The sequence below is a fragment of the Phanerochaete carnosa genome, assembly GCF_000300595.1.
Source record: "Phanerochaete carnosa HHB-10118-sp unplaced genomic scaffold PHACAscaffold_14, whole genome shotgun sequence".
Taxonomy (NCBI): domain Eukaryota; kingdom Fungi; phylum Basidiomycota; class Agaricomycetes; order Polyporales; family Phanerochaetaceae; genus Phanerochaete; species Phanerochaete carnosa.
In genome coordinates this window covers 427,405-449,604 of record NW_006767641.1, presented here as the reverse complement: position 1 = coordinate 449,604, position 22,200 = coordinate 427,405, and the positions used below count along the sequence as shown (strand labels likewise).

At 55.5% G+C, this 22,200-nt stretch overlaps 6 protein-coding genes across 6 annotated transcripts; 3 read left to right on the top strand and 3 right to left on the bottom strand.

Moving 5' to 3' along the window:
• Positions 1 to 9: 9 nt before the first annotated feature.
• Positions 10 to 5,342, bottom strand: PHACADRAFT_214425 (uncharacterized protein; the record flags this gene model as incomplete). Its single annotated transcript, XM_007402010.1, has 11 exons — positions 4,990 to 5,342; positions 4,829 to 4,940; positions 4,490 to 4,780; positions 4,353 to 4,439; positions 4,274 to 4,297; positions 3,044 to 4,216; positions 2,491 to 2,506; positions 541 to 2,430; positions 395 to 486; positions 224 to 341; positions 10 to 167 (listed from the first exon to the last, which is right to left on the bottom strand). Exons 1-11 carry the CDS (start codon positions 5,328 to 5,330, stop codon positions 10 to 12), a joined length of 4,302 nt encoding a protein of 1,433 aa, XP_007402072.1. The 5' UTR covers positions 5,331 to 5,342.
• A 177-nt stretch (positions 5,343 to 5,519) lies between these two features.
• On the top strand, positions 5,520 to 6,143 carry PHACADRAFT_201726 (uncharacterized protein; the record flags this gene model as incomplete). The annotated part of the gene is made up of 3 exons (XM_007402009.1): positions 5,520 to 5,594; positions 5,650 to 5,806; positions 5,911 to 6,143. 3 exons carry the CDS (start codon positions 5,520 to 5,522, stop codon positions 6,141 to 6,143), a joined length of 465 nt encoding a protein of 154 aa, XP_007402071.1.
• Positions 6,144 to 7,014: 871 nt separating this feature from the next.
• PHACADRAFT_265675 (uncharacterized protein) lies at positions 7,015 to 7,345 on the bottom strand. Its single transcript, XM_007402008.1, has one exon. The coding sequence runs from the start codon at positions 7,283 to 7,285 to the stop codon at positions 7,022 to 7,024; it is 264 nt and encodes an 87-aa protein (XP_007402070.1). The 5' UTR covers positions 7,286 to 7,345; the 3' UTR covers positions 7,015 to 7,021.
• A 4,048-nt stretch (positions 7,346 to 11,393) lies between these two features.
• PHACADRAFT_201724 (uncharacterized protein) lies at positions 11,394 to 12,478 on the top strand (the record flags this gene model as incomplete). The annotated part of the gene is made up of 5 exons (XM_007402007.1): positions 11,394 to 11,492; positions 11,523 to 11,605; positions 11,684 to 11,773; positions 11,828 to 11,958; positions 12,417 to 12,478. 5 exons carry the CDS (start codon positions 11,394 to 11,396, stop codon positions 12,476 to 12,478), a joined length of 465 nt encoding a protein of 154 aa, XP_007402069.1.
• Positions 12,479 to 17,660: 5,182 nt separating this feature from the next.
• On the bottom strand, positions 17,661 to 18,763 carry PHACADRAFT_106852 (uncharacterized protein; the record flags this gene model as incomplete). The annotated part of the gene is made up of 2 exons (XM_007402006.1): positions 17,661 to 18,067; positions 18,274 to 18,763. The coding sequence occupies 2 exons, from the start codon at positions 18,761 to 18,763 to the stop codon at positions 17,661 to 17,663; spliced, it is 897 nt and encodes a 298-aa protein (XP_007402068.1).
• A 1,848-nt stretch (positions 18,764 to 20,611) lies between these two features.
• PHACADRAFT_201722 (uncharacterized protein) lies at positions 20,612 to 20,917 on the top strand (the record flags this gene model as incomplete). The annotated part of the gene is made up of 1 exon (XM_007402005.1): positions 20,612 to 20,917. The coding sequence occupies one exon, from the start codon at positions 20,612 to 20,614 to the stop codon at positions 20,915 to 20,917; it is 306 nt and encodes a 101-aa protein (XP_007402067.1).
• Between the last annotated feature and the right edge of the window lie 1,283 nt (positions 20,918 to 22,200).

Here is a 22,200-nt window from a genome sequence, read left to right as displayed (position 1 = left end):
GGAGATAGACTAGAGGGCCGTTTCGAACGCTTGTCGAGGGTCGTACAGTTGCATGATAAGCTGCTTCACACCAGCCATCCACAAACCAATATCATCTGTCATAGAACCAGTCCTGAGGAGGTCGATGTGGATCGCAAGTGCGGACTCGCGATCTCGAGCTTCCATAGCTGTGAAAGTACGCGTGAGCAAGGGCAGAGGGAAATGAGACGGTAACAGGACATACCGCGTGTTAGCTCTAAGAGCTGATCGCAGACCGGTTTCGACAGCATTTCGCAATTGAGAGCGTCGAACAGCGGGTTAATGCGACGTTCGAGGTCATCAGCGAGACGCTTTTGCTGAGGCTTGGAGGCTCATAATTAACTTCAACTTGCACACCGACCGTGATAAAACTTACTGGAGTCGTTTGTTTGACGATCTCGAGCTGTTGGGAGATGATGTTGAAGATCGGCCTCAGGTGATCTGGGATGTGGCTCCTATCGCCGGGAGCTGTTGGCACTATCAGCTCAACGTCTTAAAGTGCTTGGACAAATGAACACATACGATATCTCGGCTGCGGTGGGCCCGGCTTCGCCTTCGGCGGCGCGGAAGGGGCGAGTTGTCCGGACCCAGGAGGAGGCGCCATCGAGGGAGCACCAGCAGGTGGCATACCGAGCCTCGCGGCGCCACCAGGAGGCGGAGGCGCGAACGAACCCTGTTGCGGCGGTAGCGCAAAGCCTCCCTGCGGGGGCGGCGGAGCATACCCGCCTTGCTGAGGGGGTGGAGGCGTATACACACCCGGCTGCTGCGGTGGCGGCGTTCCGCGTGTGAGCGCGGGTGAAGGCGTGCCACGCATCGGCGGCGGCCCAGGCGGAAGATGTGTTGGAGCCGCAGGGGGCGTCTGGTGGGACACGTGGCCGCGAGGCGGAGGCATGGTAAATTGCCCCTGCGATGACGGGCCTCGACTGAGCCCAAGGCCCTGCGATGGCGACATCATGTGCGACGGCGGGGGAGCCGTGCCCTGTGGGGGTCCCTGCGACGGAGCACCATGCGGAGGGTATGGTCCAGGTGCTTGTTGAGGAGGGGGAGGCATACGCTGGCCTTGTGGTGGCGGCGGCGGTCTCTGCTGCACGCTGCCTGGGCGTGGCGGTGGCGGCAATGCTGTCGGTGGCTGTCCATGTGTTGGGGTGGGGGGCATAATGCCCTGCGATGGCGCATTAGGGAAGGGGGATATGATTGCCGAAGGCTTACTGGCGTTTGTATTCGCGTTCGCAGGCGTACGGCGCGCGGTAACGTGAGCAGGCACGTCGTTCCATCCACCGTTGTCGCGCTTGATGACAGGACCCTTCGGCGGAGGGGCTAAAGGAGCTGATGGAGTGCTACGGCGGGGTGGGGGAGGCATAGCAGGCTGCTGATTGGGCACGGCCGGTTGGCCATATGGTCCGGACGGGTATCCGGACGGTGCTGGTGGCTGGTGACCTGACTGGCCCGGCGCGACAGGTCGTGCGCCATATTGAGTAGCAGGAAGAGCATACGCAGGAGCTCCACCATAGGGGCCGTACGTCGAGGGTGCCTGCATGGGAGCGAGCGACTGGGACACGAAAGTCTGCTGGACCTGGGCCGGCGCACCATAGGATGAACCAAATCCGTACACGGATGTGCTAGAGGAGATGGGCGCTGCCTTGATAGGAACGGTTGAAGGGTTGGCAATGGTAGAGCTACTCGGAGCCGCACTAGAACCAGCGGCAATCTGAAGTCGTCTACGTCCTTCAGTGAAGTCGAGATGACTACCAGGAGAGCCGTGGTAACCAGAAGGAGTTAACTTGAGGAACGACAGGGCCCCTTTGACGAGACCTTGCGCAGCCAAGAGATCAGCGTATTCAAAGTAGCGGTCGTAGAGAGCAGCGAGCTTATACGTTCTCGCCTCTTCCTCTTCGGGGCTGGCATGCTGAGAAAGATCTGTGTCTTCATATTTGATGGCCCTGCGGAACACGGTGACCTTCTCGATGAAGGTCTGTAGCGCGAATGCGTGTGCGGTATATCGCGATCCATGGAGGCTTTCCTTCTCTTCAAGAGAATACGCTTCCTCTTCAGCCAACTCTTCGATCCAGATGTTGACAAGTCTCTCCAGCCTACCAGCAGCCAAGTATGTCAAGGTAGCGTTCTTGCGGAACTCGAGTGCGCGTTCTACAGCGTCAGGCGCAGTAGACGTTTTGGCAAGACTCGCCTGGAATTCGAGGCGCTGACCCAGCTGTTCGGCCAGGTTCGCGAAGTCGTCCTGGCTGGCGAAGGTACATAGCACTACGAAGATTTCCTGCCACTCTTGTAAGTCGGCATTCTGAACGATGTCTTCGAGGTCGTCAGTGACGATAGACTGGAATAGACGCAGGTAGGGAAGCTCGGCGGTTCGACGCTCAAAGTAGGCCTTTTGCGTTCGTTGGAGGAGTTCAGGGACTGCAAGAAAAATCGCATCCGCAAAACGCTCGCATGATAAGCAGCAGTGTTGGGACTGACCCTGGGTCTGACCGGTCTGACCCAAAGGGGTCAGTCGGGTCAGTCAATCGTTGACCGGTCAGTCGGCTATTGCCGAGGTCGGGCTTGATTTGTCAGGCCGTTTATGTGAGGTCATCGTCAATGTTATAGCCCTCGAAGATGGCAGCGAGGAAACTTCATTTCTCGCGGGCCTGGCATAAATTCCTTGTCACTGAATAACATTCATCAAGCTCCCTGAGATCCGCTAGGTTGTTTCGTAGCACGCTAGGTAGCGGTATCGCCGTCGAAGCTGCACTCTAGACACGAGAGCAGCAGTGTGAAGAAAAATCAAAATATATTTTGTTGTCAGGAGTACGTAGCGTTGAGACTGTTGTTGCCATCATTACCTGCTCCCTTGAGTCTGCGCCGACCCCGACGGCATCGAGCAGCCTCGAGCAGCCTGGTTGTTAATGGACGCTCAGCGGCTATTTTGGGCGCCTGACCCTACTGACCCGTCAACTGGCGGCCGGTTGACCTGACCGGTCAGTCACTTCTGACCCCCACTGACCCTGGGTCAGTCTGACCCTCCCATCACTGATAAGCAGAGCGACACAGCAGACTCAAAGTCGCCGAGAACGAGCGCCTTGGTTACCAGACGGTCGGTCTCAGACTCATCGGTCGGGTAGATCCTGAAGATGTTGTTTTTCAAGGTATCAGAAGCTACTGACGATGGGCGAGAGCCGATAGCGGCAGCGACAGACGAGTCGACTGGGTAGTTATGATGAGGTATATCGACATGCGGCTCGTCCGACCGCGAGGTGCCGATGCTGCCGAAAAAGTCTGCAGCAGCATCTGTTTGAGGCGTGCCCGCAATTTCATCACCAAACAAGCTAGGGGCGGTCGTGGTAGACTCGCCGTCGGCATGGTGGGTGGCATCTGATGCTGCGCCGGTGCTCACTTCCGACGGGGTCGTCTCCGCAGCCAGTGCGTTGAGGTCGCTCTCTTCAGCTTCGTCAGCCTCCTCCGGGGTAGGCTCACGCTCGGGTTCTGCGAAGGAGACAACAGGTTCGCGAGGGCCAAAGTCGGTTTCCGTCACGTCCTTCTCAGCAGGCGCCGCTTCACTTGCCGTAGACGCCTTCAACTTCTCGACAGCCTCAGCCACACGGGCTTTGATTTCTTGCTTTGAGAAGCCCAAGAGGGTTATCAGCTCGTCGCGAGAGTTGGCCTTGAAGAGGCTAAACAGTGCCTTCCGTCCCGCAGAGATCTCGTGAGGCTCCTGCGCGCTCTTCTCAGCGGCAAGAGCGTCGAGCCCGTCGCTCTCGATCGCAGACTGGAGCTTCTCGACGCGCTGAACGACGGCGGGTTCAGTGGAGACTTTTCTGATGTGCACGACCCCGCTTTGATGTTTGCCGGAGGCACCAGGCAGATTCGAAACGCTGACGAGCTTGCCACTGTAGCCGAAAGAAGCAGAAGTTGGGCGACGGAGCCACTTCGGCGGCTGCTTGAGGGAAAGCGTGGCTTGATTTGCTCGCGAGAACCCCGCAGAGTCAAAGATGTCTGTCGCGTCTGTCGCAATCGGCGCAGAAGGCTCGGTGTGCTCATTGGTGGACTGGGTTGAGTGAATCCCGATGGTGCCATCGAAGAAGGCGGTGGCGAAAAAGTCGGGGTTGCGCGGACACCAGTCGACCTGGAAGGCCCAGTTGTCTGCAGAGGGGAGCTCGCCGATTATTTCTGATGTCTGAGGATTCCAGCACAAAGCACGATTGTCCTTGCCACATGAGAGTAATTAATCAGGATCTTGCTTGCACCATGAGAGCGAAAGGACGCCTTTCTCGTGTCCGGTCAAGATCTAGGACGGAGTGCATTAGATATCGCGTGATGTCGCGCAACACTCCGAACCGTACCTTCTCTGGAGCACGCGCATTACGAAGATCCCAGACCATGATCACGGGTGACGTGTCATCTTCCGAGGACATGACGAGACGCGTCGCCTGATCACGCATGTAAGTAAGTGTTCAGGCAGCTATATTAGCCAACGCACGTTGTCTGGGTGCCAAGCAACATCGCTCATTCCGCGTCTGCCTCCGACAGCAAGACCTGCTCCGAAGCCTTGCACACCTGCTTGGGCACCCGCACCACCTCCATAAGCTAGGGCGGCAACCTCTCTCTTACCCCGCAGATCCCAAACCACAGTGTATCCCGTGCTGCTGGAGACCGCGAGCGCATATTGAACATGGTGGTTCCAGGCTAGTGACGTGATTTCATCGAGCTTTGTACTACGCGTCCCTGGAGAGTAGGGTTTACTAGGATCTTTCAAGTCCCAGATGTAGATCTACAAGACAGTTAATAATTTGGCGAAGCATTCTACTACGTAACGGACCTCTCCATTGACTGCACCTGACCCGACGAGGTTGGTCTGGATGGGATTGAAGTCAAGCCCGCGCACTGGGCCTGTATGCGCCTTGTTGCGGAGCACGAGCGATTCTGAAACACTTAGAATACGTGTAAGATAGACTTAGCAATAAATCGCAAAGGACATACTCCGCTTGCGCGAGAATCTTAGAAGGATCCCAGATGTCCAGCTCTCCGTTCTCCATGCCCGCCACGATGACACCGCGGTCGCGCCCACCATCGGTATAGCCCCAAGCGAGGCGATTGAATCTTGAGCTCGTCGTCACGTGCGCTTTAGCACCGGGCTGACCTTCGCCTCCAAGCTCGTACTCGTTCTTGTCCAGAAAGTCGGGCTCCCATATTTCGAGCTGGCCATTGTTACTAAACGACTCGTCTAGCGCTCCAGCCACTGTTCCCGTCGCCAGAAGCGGTAGCGACGGAGACGGCAACCATGCAAAGGTCGACGTCCTGCGTATCTCCTTCAGTTTCATAGTGGAAGGGCGTTGTTAAGTGCTGTGGTCGTCCCGCAGACACGTATGACGAGGTAGTGCCAGACAAACCCACGATTATGCACAAAATCTTTCTAAGAGCATCTTCGCTGCTCCTTCATAATAGATGCTTTCACGGCTGATGATGACCGCTAACAAAACGTACACGACTCTTGGACCCCGTCCACGGCGATGGACACCGAAAAGATTATGGCGTGTCTGAACACTGAGCTGCACAAACGGATCGTTGGCCGTGGTGCTGAGGAGGTACTTCTTCCCGCATTAGCCTCTCGTATCGTCGGCTGAACTCGGTTTGTGCCAGCTTATCACAAGAATCAGACATTCTGCCACCCTCGTCGCGCAACTGCCGCCATACTTGCAACGCGCCGCACGCGATGCTTACGCGGGGAGCTTGCGCTCCGTGTTCATTGCAGCAGCGTGCTGTGCTCGACGTTTACCGCTACTTCATCCGCTTCCCCGTACGTCTGCGCGTTCCGCTGCACTCTACCCAGCTCACATTGCATGACAGGTCCCCGACAAAGCGCTGGAAGATAAGCCGGCGTAAGATACTAAGGCCGTACAGAGCACACCTGCAACGCCTCGCTGCCGCGCACACCGCTACCCATCGCGGAGGACGTTGAGTGGGAGAGCAAGGACGACACGCTCTACGTCGCGCACAGCCGCCGGCTGTCTGCGTACGAAGCCGGTGTGGCCGCAGCGCTGGCGACGCCTATCGATCTCGATGACCCGCAGGCGAATATCTGTGGACCCGCAAAGGGGGTGGTGCGGGACGAGGAGGAAAGACAGGGTAGCTGACATGGTGCACATGCAGGCTTATCACTTACTAATTGCATTTCCAGAACGTTTGGTTCGAAAAGCGTTCTCAAGACATAGTCTTCCAGAATATAATGGTTTGGTAGCATGGTCAAGAGATAGTCATGAAAGAGAAGTTTGTATGTAAGCCGAGGATGTCGTCTCAGCTGTTCAGTTATCCCCCGCGGTATTAACCTCGAAAGGGTCGTCTGACTCAGGGGCAGTAGGATCATCCTCAAGCAGCTCCTCTCTCGCGCTTGCGTCATTCGTCTCCGTAGCGAAAGATCCCGCATTCTCCAACTCGTTTTCGTCCGGATCACGCACGACCTGGCGCAGCGACCCAGAGGGCGATCTGCTCGCACGCACAGCTGCACTACTTGCCCTGTGCTCATAGCTAACAACCTCCACAGACGGGCTGCGTCTGTTGGCTCTTGCGATAGCTGGCCGAACGCGGCTCGACGACGCGGCGGCGGTGGCCCGTGCCGTACTCGGGGCTTCGTCTTCACTCTCGACTTCTGTGATTACCCGGGGCTGCCGACTGCCATTAGTACACCTCAAGTATGTTCGTGGCGTGCGCGGCGTTGAGTTAATGGGTGTGCGCGGCGCTGGGCTAACGGGTGTGCGCGGCGCTGGGCTAACGGGTGTGCGCGGCGTGGGGTTAACAGGTGTGCGCTGCGTGGAGTTAACAAGTGTGCGCTGCATGTTCAGAGGCGAGCCAAACTTCTCGCCAGCTTCTACAGCAGGACTATGCCCTCGACCGGATGATTCTGGGAAATCGGGTTCGGGAATCTCTGCCTCCTCCTCCTCCTCTTCCTCCTCTTCGTCTTCCCTGAATGGAAGAGACTGCGTTAGACAGAAGAAATGTCAAAGTAGCTGCACCATTACCTCTTAAAATGCTTCTGCCGCTTTCGTGGAGGTGGGGACTCCTCCTCGTCTTCACTCGTGGCAAACTCACCTTGCTCGTCAGGATCTTCCTCCTCCTCCTCCCCTTCCAGGGCATATGTGTGTGTGTGTTTATTCAACCTGCGGTCGTTCCTGTAAGCTGTCTTTGATTTGACCGTGTAACCCTTCTCGGCTATAACTGTGTCAATCCTGCCATCCAGACGCACGCAATTCTTTTTGTAGCGTTCTTTCCAGGACTGCATTGGATGATTGTTCGCCAGCCCCCATAGGCCCTTTGGATACTGGAAACAACGTTCAACATTACGATTGCGCGGGAGTGCTTAGGTGCGCCTACCTCCTCGCCATGTGCTACGAGCTGCTTGTAGATCTTGACCCCGAAGCGCCCACCCGCACCCTTCTCAGGTACTTTCATTGCAATCCAATGGCACAGCATTTCTTCTTCTTCATCGGTGTAGCAAGAACGCCTTATACACATGTTTAAGTCTGCCTCGAATATACTGTGGTCGTGATGGACTTACCTCCCAGGATGGCGCCCGTGCATGGTTGTCCTGTCTCCGGGCAGTTCGTCCTGGAAAGACTTCCGTTCGATGCACTTCTGGATGAAGCCAGTGCCCTCTGCACGATGATCGGGATCATGGGCACAGTACCGCTTGTACCTGTCGAGTATGCCGTCATTCACGATCCAGACGTCGGCATCCTCGATGCGCTCGGAGACCTTGCCGCCATGTCGCTGTAACATAGGGAGCCGAACCACGATGTCAAAAGCGAATCGCACGCCACGGAGCCATATGCGCGCACCTCGATCCTGACCCCGACCCCCCTCGCACGTACCGCTTCTAGTCCGCCTTCCTCTGACGCGAACGTACGACCGGTGACAATGAAGAACCTGATGGGTTTGCCCTTTTTGTCGATGAAAACCTGCAAACTTGTGTCAAGAACGAGGCAAAATCATCGAAGCAGGCTCTGCACCAACCTTCGTATATCCAGGCATGCCGTCCCCGCTCTTTGGTGACGCTGTTCGCACCATTCAATACCGGCGGCCGCGCGAAGTGAGACTACTTGTCTCAAGACTCGTCCAGTAAGCAGTAACAACACTGCAAAATTACCCTTCGGAGGACCTGTCGTAACCAACAGGAGAGCCGCAGTTCAATGTGGGCGATTTCGCGTGGTGGATGGCAGAAAAGGCGCAAAGTGCCCGGGGCGCGCTAAACCTCAAACCCCAACTTCGGGTAGCGTTGCCGACAAGCGGCCCCACCTGGCACTTAGTGTATCAGCTTCGAGCCTGTACCAGACGTAAATATACTTTGTCTGCAGTAAACCGAAAGATATAAAACTTCTAACTCCCAGCCCATATTGTACAACTCAACTTAACTTAGATTTGAGTGCGACCAGTGCTGCGGCGTTCAAACACCAGCCGCCGCCTTGAAAGCCGCAAATTTTTTTGGGGGTGCCTGTAGTAGCCGGGAAGTCGTTGGTGTTGCACCCCAGGTTATCGCCAGTCGTGATGTCGTGGAACGCGCCGGGGTTGAGGAAGCCGAGCGGGCTCTTGCCGGCGGCGATGAGGGCGTCGTTGATGAGCGCGATGTTGCTCGCGAAGATGGGACTCGGGCAGCTCGTGCCGTCTACGAGCTCGACCTCGTCGTCGATGACGACCTCGAGGCCCACACCAATCGCCGAGACGTCTGGGAACGCGCGCCCTGAGACGTTTCCGACATTGTACCTTTGTCTCGTCTGTGAGCGTTCTCCGTTAACCTGAAGCTTTGGATTTGGGACAAGTCTCTGGATCGAACGTGCGCATGCGATAGAGAGGTATGTCACGCTTTCATGATTAGGAATGGGGAGGGTAGGTGCCACTGGAAGGGTGGATGGTGCTGGAGAGGCGAGAGCCAAACGGTGCGACGTCGCGGGGAAGTGGGGAAGGATGAAGACCGTGCAGATGGCGGTGAAGATCGTGAGCAGGAGCCAGACGGTGTGGCTGGGCCCAGTGATGTGCGGACGTCCGTCCAAATATTTGGACGAGATAATGCAAGAACATAGAAGTCAACTGGTTCAAGTAGATTTGAGCGGCCTTGCCGAACGGTGTGCCTGCCCTCAGCCAGTACGTCGAACGCGTAAAGACCTTCGCATGCAGAGCCTCCGGACGTCTCCCACCAAGTGCACTGCGGCCGATCTGGGACTAGCACAGGCCAAGTTGTAGTGCATGGCAGTGTGTCCGGGCCTAGTCTATAGCCCGCGAGGCCCTCTTTCTTCCACGCTGCTGCCACCCGTCACACGCTTCCGAATGCCTCCTTCCGCCTTTTCACTTCTGTCTGCAACAAAGCAGACTTTGACCTCGGGCTCCCAAGTGCCATGGGCGCCATTCGCGTCCTCGATTCGCGCTATGTGTAGGATACCGGTCAACCAATTCTCACACAGACGTTACTATTACGGTGTCTTCTTTCCCAAGAGACGAGGCGTTGAGTAGCGGTATCATTTTCTTTTTCAGCTGAATCGCGTGCAATGGAGACCCAAGTCGTTGTACGACTGGCAAGGAACTAAGACGTGAACGCGATATCTATAAAGAAGGCATCAGCTGCCACATCTCCCGTATGTACGGAGATCACTAACTTACCGGCCGGCTTTCATGATAACGATGCCAGATCCACTCCTCAAGGCCGAGAGCAATCTCGTCCGCATGAGAGAGAATACGCCAGTGGTCTGCGTCACACTCATTTATAGCCACACTATGCTTGCTGAACACCTCCTGCGTAAAGGACGCGTAGCCGATCTTGAGAAGGCAGACATAGTCGCGCTTCGCCGCGCCAAAATAGATTTGCGCATTGGCCTGCGGGAAACTTGCACTCTGCCGGTACCTCTGCAGCAAACCGCTTGCATCAGCCACAGCGAGTGAATATCTCCGCGGGAATTTGGAGGCGCACGCTGGTTGTCCTTGGCGGGCACCTGGCTCGTTGCGATCTTGACCTAACCAGTCTACTACTGGCGCTGCTACCGTTCTGGGTCGCGGTATTGTCTGTTGTATAGAGCGGGGGGAAGCAGAAATTCGCGTTCTGGTGGCATGAATTGCTGGACTCGGGGGGAGGGCGCCGCGCATGAAGAGCACGTCCAGGTAATGACTCGGAAGGTAAGAAAGAGGGAGCTCCGTTGGGCAGCGAGCAAGGTTAGGGCTTGATCATGGGGTGCAAGGATGCATCGAGCGAATCTGTGACTGCAGCAGGCTGTGAGCGACGAACAGATTGAACGGCGGTTAGACTTACTATCAAAAATAGGAGCATATCGGCGGCCTGCCGATAAATTAGAGACCTTCCGGAGATGCTGCCAACAACACCCTAGAGCGACGAGAGGCATTTGAGGCTCTGTGGCGCTATGACTTCGAGCCAGCCTAGGAGAGCTCTGCGGGACAATGGGAGCATCTGGACTCGCCAGGAACGACGTGGAGTTGGGGTGTTTGAAGATAATGAATTGTACGCTGTAAGGACTTGACAAGGAAGAGACGAAAGGGTGCACGGCGATCGGTATAGGAAATTAGAGAGCGAGATCAATCGGGGAGGTAGACAGAGGCCGCACTGCGACTTGAAGCTTGAAGCTTGAAGCTGTGAAATTGGCATTGAATAGAATGGGGGAGGGAAGTCCCAAGCACAGATCGCCGCCGCTGAACGCCGACGTGAGCTCAGCGCAGTCATGGATGGATGAAGAGCGTCCAGCGAAGCAGAGGTAGTAGGTGTCGGGAAGCGCTGTCGAGGAATTAGATGCCTCGCAGCGAACGCTAATACAACAGACGGTTGGGTACGCTAGCAAGCTTACGGAAACATAATTCCTCAGAGACACCAAGGATTCAGAGGGTTCCGTCACGCCACATGAGCACTTCTGCCGTGGTGACATTTCCGGTATGCTGGAATCCTGGAACGCATCAAGAAGGGTGAGCTCGATCGATCATCACTTCAGAGCCTTTCCCGAGCCTCCACTAGCCACCGCCAGGCCGCATCAGCCTCAAGGACCAGGAAACTCAGTACCACAAATAATACCTGGGCCTTCGTCCTCGAACAAGATGCAAGGCACACTTCCATCGCCCGCAGTCGTATAGTTACCCGAATCCGCCGGTCCCTCGACGACCTCAAGGAAGTCGAGGTTGAGACGCCGATCATCGCTGGTGATGCGACCGCGAAGCTGTTCATCGCGCACCACAACGACCTCGACCTCGACTCGTACCTCCATATCTGAACTTCATCTGAAGCAGCTTACCGTCGACGGTCTGGACTGGGTGTACGAGATCGGGCGTACTTTCTCGCAACGAGAGCGGCGACCTGACGCACAGCCCCCGAGTTCTTGGTCTGCAAGGACACGTACGACGTCATGGACATTACCGAGAGCCTGATCGAAGGTGCTGTGAAGTACCTCACTGGCAGAAAGACGACGCTCGCGTTCCACCTCGAGGGCAGGGACAGCAAGAAGGTGTACGGACTGGACTTGAAGCGGCCATAGGCGCGATGCGACATATTCACGACGCTGGAGAAGAAGCTGGATTTTCTGGCGAGGGAGACGCTACACACCGAAGAGGCGAACAAGTCCCCGCATGGGCTATGCCGGAAGGCCTGTTTTTTCACTCGCTGATATTACTATGAATGCTCAACGTCCTGATGTAGCATAATGTCGAGCGCAGGAAAACCGGACGAATACGAATACATGCTTACCGGCGAGTTTATCAAGCCTCTGCATCTCCCCCGCCTTCATCGGTAAGCTCATTCGCATAAATGTTCATGGTGCGTTACTGACAGCTGGACAGTCAGTCAACTGCAGGTGATGTCACCACTTACCAAGTGCCGCCAGCTGAACGATCCGTCGGAGCAACGGCTGTGGTCTGAGGAGCGGGCGAGGCAGAAGGAGCAGGCTGACGACGAGGCACAAGGTATCGACAAGAGTTCGTTGACGCGTGTGTATCGTCCTCTGCCGTATTTACATTTCATCTGATGTCCCGTTAAGGCAGTCTGAAGCTTCGCTCCTGCCGACGAGCAGGTAGGGCATTGGCATCGACTGCCTGGTGATGTTCCTGGCCGAATCTGCTCATACGTCTACCACTTCTCTTCTGGACCTTCCGCACTGTCGTTGACCATCTGTGCGGATTTCAGAGAGGTCTTGCTGTTCCTTGCAATGAAGCCAGTTGAGACTGCGGCCAGCACCACAGGTTCCGTTGAGCACCTTAGACAAGTTCACCTCGGCCTTCTCCCACACGCCGGGCAGCTGGGAGATAGTGAGCTTCCCCATCCTGAAAGAAGACTCTTTTCCTTTTGTGAGCTTCCAGGCTCTCCTCGACAACATCTTCCCCTCATCTGTGCCGCAGTTTACCTCCGCTGAGATCCGCGCTCATCAACCGGCCAGCGACGGACGCTATCCTTTTCCGCCGCTTCTCTCTCCTACTCAAGCTCCGGCAGCTGAACTAGGCCACGTTTCACATGTTGTTCTTGGCCTCGGGACCCGGTCAGGGCATCAAGGTCCTCTGCCTTTCGGGTGCAAACAACGTATTCAAGGGCGGCAGAATCGAGTACCACCGACGGCGTCTTGAGGGGCTTGTAGAAGAATTCGCGTGCGAGGATGAGGATGCAGGTGCTGACGCCGACGGAGACGGATCAGCGGAGGAGGATGACCGGGGCAGGGAGGAAGAGATATAAACCGTCCTTGGGATTGCTCGGGAGGATGAGCGCTTCTTCTACGGTCGACTCAGTGACCGTGATACTCGCCACCGCCAGTCAAGGCCTTCTGGTGACGATCGTCGCCGTCTCCCTACAAGCGAAGAACGAAGATTCAAGCTCAAGCCTGCCTCTCCTAACGACCGCCGTCCTATGATGTCCAGCAGTCGCCCGTGGCAAGCGACAGGCTCCGTACTACGCTCAAACCCGACGAACTAGAGGAGCCCACGGTCATTTCGCTATTGATGGCTATTGACCACCTTCCCCGGCGCTGGTCTGCATCCTTCGCCGCCCGATCTCATCTTCATCTCATCCAACGCGGTATTTTGGGCCATAAACAGTTCCATGATAGGCGAGAGCACAGGTCCCAAGCTTATACCCTACTTACTTCGTGAGGTGACGTATAGCAGCATCTGTCTGCGATATGAGGTCAGTTGCTTTGATTATTCTGTTTACGGCTAACTTACTCGCATATGCATGTAGGGTATGAATAACATCGGCTGGTTGACCCTGGAGCGTTGTTGTGAGTATCCGCTGCCGCTGCATGATCGCCAAAGGGTATGTGGGCCTCCAAACCATTTTAGTAGTGCTTCTGTGCTGATGTAGTCTACTCGCGGGCACATATCCAATGTACGCGGTACGTGAGGCCGGACATCAGGTATGCACAGCTGTTTCTCCATTTGTGTATACAGTAGCTCCGAACACCGAGGAACGCAATAATTGCTGAGTTCAAGATGCGTTATCTGTATCTTGTTAGCAATTTCGTGCTCTGCAGGCGAGCGCTCCCTCCTTTCCCTTCTCTCTTCCGATTCAAACCACTCTGGCAGATTCGCCCTTTTCTCAAAGTAGTTCAGCGCATATTCAAGCCTCCGACACAACAGAGCGACCTGCTTGGGCCCACGGCTACTTTCAACTTACGAACAGGAACTCGAGTACCCGCTGGGCGAAACCGGTGAGTAACCAGCATGATACTCGTGTACAACATGCGAATGCGTTATATTTCGGATGACTCTGTCGCACAGCCCAGACACCGTCAGTGCAGCCTTCAATGGCGCGCTGCAGCCCGTCAGAGCCGTCGGTATTCCTGCCACCGCAAGCGTTGGGACGACCGTAGAGCGCACCCGCCGCGCTTTCCGCCATTGCCGCTGCATTGTACGTGTGCCCTCAACTCAATGCTAATGCGCAGCTGCACCTAATCAGTGTCGGGATGGGATGCCGTCAGGATCGGGAGCGACGCGCGTTTGCCGCTGTATACTACTTGCGTATTAGGGTGCTGTCTGGGCCCGAATATAATACATAAGTGCTTTTCGTTTCCGTTTCCGTTCTCATTCAATCGTGTGTGGGGGTTGTGCAAATGATGTGCTGACGGTATGGTGTTGGACACTGGAGGAGGACTCGACGTACGGGTTGGTGGTCGATAAATCAGGTCCGGTCCGCAGCCCTTTCTTCTGAGAGAGCTTTCTGTGTTGTGTTCGGATCACACGATAGGAGACTTATTCATCTTGGCAAAATGCAGGAGACGCGAGCAAAGGATCTAAAGTACACTTTGCCCAGGAGAGCTCTCTTATACGACGCCTGGTTCCGGGATTGTCAGCGAAAGCGGGGATAGTATTGCGAATAGAGGGAAGAGCCGATTGTGTACAAGACATACAAGACACACAAGTTATATGCAGAGGAAAGAACAGAGCCGACGAGACAGCGGAGGGGGCGAGAAGATCAGCGCAATTGACAAGCGTAGTGTACCTTAGCGTTTTCGGCCAGTGCTGGTCCCACCGACACGCCCGGTGCCTTGGGGGTTGGGTTTGGATTTGGACTGATTGGTCTTCCTGAAAGTCGGCAGCTGCTGGAAGCTGGACGTGGTGACAATCGTCTTCTTTCTCAACACATATTCCTTGCCCTTGCCCTCGCCCGTGTCGGTGGGCGGGGGAGTAGGGGGACGGTCTTTAGCGCTGGAAAAGACGTCAGTTGCCTTCTTGGCCTTCTTGCGCGGTGGCGATTGGTCGGATGGTGGGTCATCCTCTTTTCCCTCTTCCTTGTCAGCCTCGGGCAGGGGAGTCAAGCAGCTTGTGATTCCCTCGCCCATTGCCTCTGCATGCCGCTCAGATAGCTTCCGACTCAGCCCCGGAATGACAGGCTCGGGGACAATTCTGCGTCCGGGCGCTGAATGGCAAGAGTCAGCGTTTTTAGAACATAGTCCGAGCAAATATCGTCAATATAGCTCACAGAATTCCCGGAAGGACGCGTTTAGACCCTCAGTGACAATGTCGGAGGGCTGGGATGTAGGGGGGGTCAGTGCGGACGTCTGCGCGTCTTCCGCATCGATATTCATGTTCTGAGGAGACGGCGCATATTGTGGCTGTAGCTGAAGCTGATTCAACCCCTCGTCGATATCATTGCCATTGATACAGGGCGATCCCCGGGCTCCGTCATTTTGTTGGCCGGCGAAGGCGGGTCGTGGAGACGGCTGCGTTCGGACGAGCTCTTGTGCACGAGGGGAAGACGGTAGCGACTGGGTGCCGCCACCAGGAAGAGACGAGAAGGGTTCAGTCTCATTGTCTTGACCAGGGAGGGATGGCGCGGGCTCGATAGGCTGCGTCGCAGGACTGAGAGACGACGTCTGTGTACCATCGCTATCGATAACCATGTTGTCGCCAGACAACTGCGACTGCGATTGCGACTGCATCTCCTGCCCACGGGCAAGCTCAGGTTCAGGCCGGTCTGGCTCCTCCTCAAAAAGCTTCGGCGCACGAGGGGGAGATCGTGCCAGCTCGGTGCCGTTACCAGGAAGAGACGAGGATGGTTCAGTCTCATCGTCTTGACCAGGGAGGGATGGCGCGGGCTCGATAGGCTGCGTCGCAGGACTGAGAGACGACGTCTGTGCACCATCGCTATCGATAACCATGTTGTCGCCAGACGACTGCGACTGCGACTGCGACTGCGACTGCGACTGCATCTCCTGCCCGCGGGCAAGTATGGGTTCGAGCTGATCCGGCCATTGTTCGATATCATTGCCACTGGGCTGGAGCCGTCCTCCGGCCGCGTCACCTTGCTGGCCAGCAGAGGCGGGTCGAGGAGGCGGCTGCGTTCGGATGAGCTCCTGTGCACAAGGGGGAAGTTGTGCCGGTTTGGTGCTGCTACCAGGAAGAGATGGCGCGGGCGTAACAGGTGCCTTGCCCTTTCCTTTGCGCTTGCGAGCTTTATTCTTCACGCCTTCATCAGCCTTCTCTTCCTCTTCGTCCTCGAGCTTTTGCTGCTTCTTGAGCATCTCCTCGATCCGCCGCGCTGTACACAGTCAGCTCACTGGCTGACATAGCATAGCTGATGTAATGCTCACCAGTCGACGTAGGCTTGACAAAGTGTTCAAGCATCTCCCCTTTGCTCCACACAATATTATCCAGCTTCACCTCTTTCGCCTCCATTGCATCGAGATGGTAGACGAAGACTTGCTTGCGCTGGGGGCTGCGCCACAAGCGGCCGATAAGCTGTCGCTCGTCTTGACGCGACCAGAGTGCGGACTGCAGGAGGTGCGATCATCAACAGGCACGACCAAAACCAAATGCATTATGTACGTACATGAATGATTAGCACGTTTGCGCAATCCAGATTGAGACCAGAAATTCCGACGGCTGAAATGAGGAGCACTTCGGAATCGGCTGATTGGCGGAAGGCACGCAGGATGTCGCCACGGATGCGAGGGGGGGAGCTCCCATCGAGCTTCATGGGCTTAAATCCAGACCACTTCAAGACCTACAAATACGTCTGCATCAGCGAAAATTGAGCATAAGTCCTTGTACTTACCTCCTCGATGTAGTTGAAGCTGCCCGAGAAAGGGCAGTAGACAACAATCTTGTCTGGGGAGACTGAGTCTGTGAGCGGGGCAGAGGGTGCGGGTACCGCAGCAGGCAGAGACGCAGCAGGCAAAGACGCAGGGGCAGGAGATATAGGTGTGGAAGTGGCGGCATCGAGGTACGGAATCTTGAGCAATGAATTGTCGACGATCAATTCGTTGGTGTACAACTCAAAATTCTCAGTATCGGGAGCGATGTTAGAGCCGTTGGGACACTTATTGACAAGAGGAGGCCCGCAAATCTTGCCCATATGGTGTTTAAGAAGCTCGACAACGATATCGAGCTTGGTCGAGGGGGCCGCCCGATACTCGGTCTCGGTCTCGGGACCCTGCCACAGCTGTTCGTCCGCCTTCTTACCATTCTTCTCCTGCACGAACTTCGGATGCAAAAAGATCTTCCGAGCACCGATGTGAAAACGCTATCGAAAGGAATATTAGCCCATGACGTCGATATTGACTTCAGCTTGCCCAGAGCGAGCACAATTACAATTTCGACACTTACGTTCTCAAATCCCTCCAACCCCTCCGCTGATGTCAAGTCAATGAGCTTGTCGAGCGCTGTACGCTCATGCTGGTGGAGCTTGAGGTAAAGGGTGATCTCGGTAGGGGGTAGCGATCCCCAGATCGCATTGCCTTTGTAGTCAGGGCTGTGAATCGTTCGCCGAATTGCAGCGCCGCGAAAGATATCTTGCGCCTGTGTAATAAGGTTTCGAGTAACCTTCTCGACCTCAGTGGCCTCGGTTACCCGCTCGCCCTGCCTCGCCCGAGCTCGGTCAATCTCATGCCCCTTTCCCTCCTCTTTACGTTGCGCTGCGTCGGCTCGCTTCGCTTTCGCGAGCGCGGAAGTGAACGATTTCCACATGTCTTCGCCAGATTGTTTCTTCAAGATGCTCGCGATACTGAGCAGGTCCTGACCGGAATGCAGTTCATGTCAGCTCTCCGCAAGCTAACTATGATCCTGACACCAACAAACTCACATGCGGCTTTGTAACGACCGGTGTCGCCGTGAGCCCAATGACCGTGTCGACAAGCCGCGCCATGGCGACCGCTGCGTTCAGCCGTGTACCCCGGTTGCGGAAGTCGTGAATCTCATCGAGGACGAGCATTCCCGGACGGTTGTTCGAGTGGAAAAGCGTGGGGTAGGCATCTACGGGAGGTTTCAACAGTCTCGATGTATTTACCACCTGCGCAGCATCGGCAAAAAATGCCTGTAGGTGACGTGTAAGCATCCGCATGGTCAGGTAGCAGGCAGAAATGCAATGAACTTACAGATCGCGTGGCGATGATCACCTTCGCTCGGGGCTTCACCTTGCTGACCTCGTGGAAAGTCTCCCACCACTGCTTGCGCTGCTCGCGTGAGTATTGACCGGTGTAGCTCGTGAGCTCGATGCTACCATATTGGATCCAGCGCTGCATTTCATCGACCCACTGTGGTAGCAGAGTGGTCGGAACAACAATCAACGTATACCCATCGATAAGCTGTGCGTCGCTATTCTCTGCCAATTGATGATAAGCTACAAGAAACTCGCATGAAATATTGCACAAGCAGCCCGCCGCCCACTTGCGTCTCGTTCGCCCTGCCAAGCGACACTCCACCCCACCAAGGAACCTATCGATACTTCGACGCGGAGCATTTACTGCGTTCGTGCTCACCGCGCCAAGGGGAGAACCTAATGCAGATAAATCCAGATGTGCAACTCACCAAAAACGCCGAGATACTTTCCGGTCATTTCCTTCGCTGCAAGCACATTGATGCGGTATGCGAGAAGGCTGATGACTTGTAGCGTCTTGCCGAGGCCCACCTCATCGAGGTTGAGAAAGCCGCTCTTGCGATTGTCGAACATTGACTCGGCCATCTTCCGGACGCCCACGATTTGGTGCCACTTAAGGCTAGCTTGTATGCGCCGCTCGGGGGCGCAGTACTTCTCACCGTCGCCCCAGGTTGTGAACTCGAGCAACGGATCCCGCCACCTCGCCATTTGTGGCATCGCCCCGTTCGGAATGCCGAGTTCGCGCCAAAGCTCTACTTCGCTCTTGCTGACGAGGTCCTCGATCTCTGCGTCAAGATCCCATTCCTTAAGCTCCCGCTCCCGGATACCAGGGATTCGCTCGTGTTCAGGGTCCTTTTGATAGGATTCAAGAAGGTCCTTGATGTTGTTCTCGACGTCGGTTATTGCGTGTTCTTGCACCATCTGCACGATCATTCTGTGAGTGTTAGGCTTGATAACTGGAATTTGTTGTACACTGTCGTCAGTACGGACTCCAACTAAGTTCTGCTTGCTTACTCTTATTCGCCACATTGTGCATTGACGTCTGAACCGCCGTGATCGTCTCAAGCAGCCTCTCATTGTTCGTTCGGTCTTCTAGTGTGGCAGTCTGCACCCGCGCCGCCAGCAACTTGCCGCCGTCCCGAGTCAGGGTTCGCAACAGTTTCGCAACATCGCCCTGCGCGAGGTTGTGGTCTCGGATCTCTACATGTGCGTATTGTGAGCGTCTGCGTTTAACTAAAATCCGCTCGTGCTTACGGTTTTGGGCATCCTCGACCTTCTCCTCGAGCTCCGTAATTATGGAGAGGGTTCGCGCGACGCTGCTCTTCGCGCCGCTCCAGAGAATCTCGAGAAGATCCGTCACCCAGCGCTCTGGCTCTTCGTCCAGGTGGTTCTTGTGGAGATAATCATCGCTTACGAGCTCTGCGAGCACATCTTTCTCGATCTTGGTCGCAATAGACTTGGTGTTCACATCCGCCTATTGTTGTTACTACTAAGGATACTCCCCATGTACCAGACCAAAAATCCACGTACATTTTTTTGATCACGGGGCTCGCTCGACTCTCTGAGTTTCCCCCAGTGATCCAGGCTGTGGTCTCTCAAGTGATCGCGCAGCCACTTACTGACCTGCCACTCCTTCCTACCGATCACCTTCTTCGCCCAGAGCTGCAGAAATGCTTTGGCTTCCTTTTCGCCCCCTACCATGCCGTTGGCCTTACAACGCCATATCTTCTCCCGCTCGGTCTTTGAGGTCGTCCCTTGGAGCCGGGTCGCAAAGGACTGCACGTCTTCTCGCTCTTTTGATGTCAGCACAACCAATCCAGGCTCTGGGTCATCATCCCAGAGCGGACGAACGACGCCCGACATGTCATGCCACTTGTTCTCGGTCCAGGGATTCTGCCAGCTAACTAGCCACAGTGCGTATGAGCCGCCCATCGAGTTGTTGTTAGCTGTGGACAGAAGGGAGTTGGTGCTGAAAAAGACGACGTGGCAGGATTTGCTCTCCATCACAATTCATATCGGCAAAATAATCCATTAATTATCTTGCGTTATGATGCACCGTCGGGGGTTTAAAGTGCAACAATTACTGTTTTTTGAGATTATAACACAGAATAATACAAGACATCGGCCTGCGGTGCGGCATATTGCGCTTTAATAGTAAGTAATCTACGTCTTTGCGCATCAGCGCCCGCCAGGATATACGCAACACACTTCATTCGCTCCAGGCGGACGTACACTGTATAGATAGATGGCCCGCGGTGCAACATATTGCGCCTTAATAGTAAGTAATCTACGTCTGCAGCGCATCAACGCCAGGATACACGCAACACACTTCATCCGCTCCAGGCGGATGCACACCACTCGCCTCCATACAGAGTCGAGGTGTCATGGCCTCGGGTATCCTGGCCATGACGAAGCTCCGTGCGGCTGCCGGGCAATCCCGTGCATGCTTCTGCGCTACAGCGCGAGAGTGAATAGGCCTTGCATCAGGTCGACGCGCCCGACGATCACACCACAAAACTTAACTTAGTGGGCTAGTGCTTGAGCGAACACTGAGCGGATGCTCCGACTCCATGTCTATGTCTGAGCACGTGAAGGGTGGCGAGCCAGAATGGAGCCAGCCTATGCGGCCTGAATACCTGAGAACCGGTGAAGCTCATTGGGCTTGACCGAGACCTTTTGACGAAAGCCAACCCTGTGGGTGGCGCGGCAGAAAAAACCAACCCAATTCAAGGACAGGGACTTGTGGGTCGACACGGCACGCAACTGGGTATGAGTGACTGGGATGCCCGTCTCAAGGGTGATATTGTCGAGGGCTTGCAATGCCTCAAGTGCGCCATCAAGCGTGACCTGCTGTTCAAAGAACATGGCCCTTGTTCGGCGCAAGAAGATGAGTCATTTTTGGATGCGGCAGATGACAGTGTTGACACTACTACCAATGATGGTGAGCTGGTAGAGGGTGACGAGCTGACGGAAGGTGGTGAGCACTCATGGGATGAGATATTGGAGGACGACGACGACATCTATGAGGATTTATCTACTAAGTCACCTGCTGCCACCACCGCCAGTATCCAGTAATGTAGGCTCTATGTAGGTTGGTTTGTACATCAATGAAGCTTCTATTGTATGATATACTCGAGTTTGAGCAGGCAAGATTCAGATCATTTGGGTGTACAGAGCGAGAAAGGTATCTCGAGCGGTGAAGGGTCTACGGGGTCCCAACAGTACCAGAGGCCCTTCGACATGCTACAAGCCCAGGGCTTAAGCCCGAGCCGGGCCTGACCTGGCCTGCTCTCAGGGCTCAGGGCCGGGCTTGTCCTCGTCTCAGGCCCTGGCCCTTCTAAGTCGAGCCCAAGCCCGGGCTTTGAGCCCAAGCCGGGCCCGCACATCACTACATAGGCAATATATGCTTTTATTCCAAATTCAGCTCTAAGGAGGTCCGCGCGCTATCGCGATCGAGGGTGTGTTTGTCCTCTTGTGAGTGTCCCTGTTTGTTTATGGTCTCCGGGCGTGGCGGCTAGGATACTACCGGCATAGCGCGTTTGGCGAGAAAAACAAGATACTACGTATCTGATCTTCACTCTCGCCTTTTGGGTCCCTTACGTCACATAGCTGGTAGGCACCAAGTTTTCGCAGCGAGCCGATGCTTTTTTGCGTACCACTCTGCCAATTCTGTCATGCTCTTCCCAACTCGGCACACTCGCACTGCATCAAGCTTTGCGACCCGCTTACAGTAGCATTAGCCACCACCTCGCACCGAGACACACCAGACAAGTAACGGGAAGGCGCATTGCATTATGTTGAGTTGTTCTGGGGCCGTACACGAAAAAATCTACATAACCGTGATATGTATTCGCATTCGTCGATTCGAGTTGGAAGCTACAGCACGAACGGCTCTTTATAAGCGCACCGGCTCGAGTCGCTGCTGCCGTGCTATGAACAGTATCGCAGAGTTGAACGCCGCGTTCGAGAGCTGTACGCTGGTATCAACTTGTCGTGCCAGGTACAGAGGGAACGGGACGTACGCCGTTACCGAACGTGGAGCTACACCCGCTTGCCAGGGATCATAAGCATGCCTTGCGCTCGCGACGTACACTTCTACCAAGCATCAGGTTCAGTTTCCCTTCTCGCCGCAACGAGCTCCTAGACGTGCTCTCCGCACTGGATGGCTTGCAAAGCACTGCCAATCCCTGTTCGACCCGACACGCACATTCTAGAGGGCCTCTCCTGCGCAGCTGATGCAGACCCGAGACGCCGCCGCCGCCGCCGATGGCCTGCAGCGCACGATGAACCACATATGGGACAAAGAAGCGGGAGAGAGATGCACCGAGGTGTAGTTCATGTTCTGCACCGTCACGGCT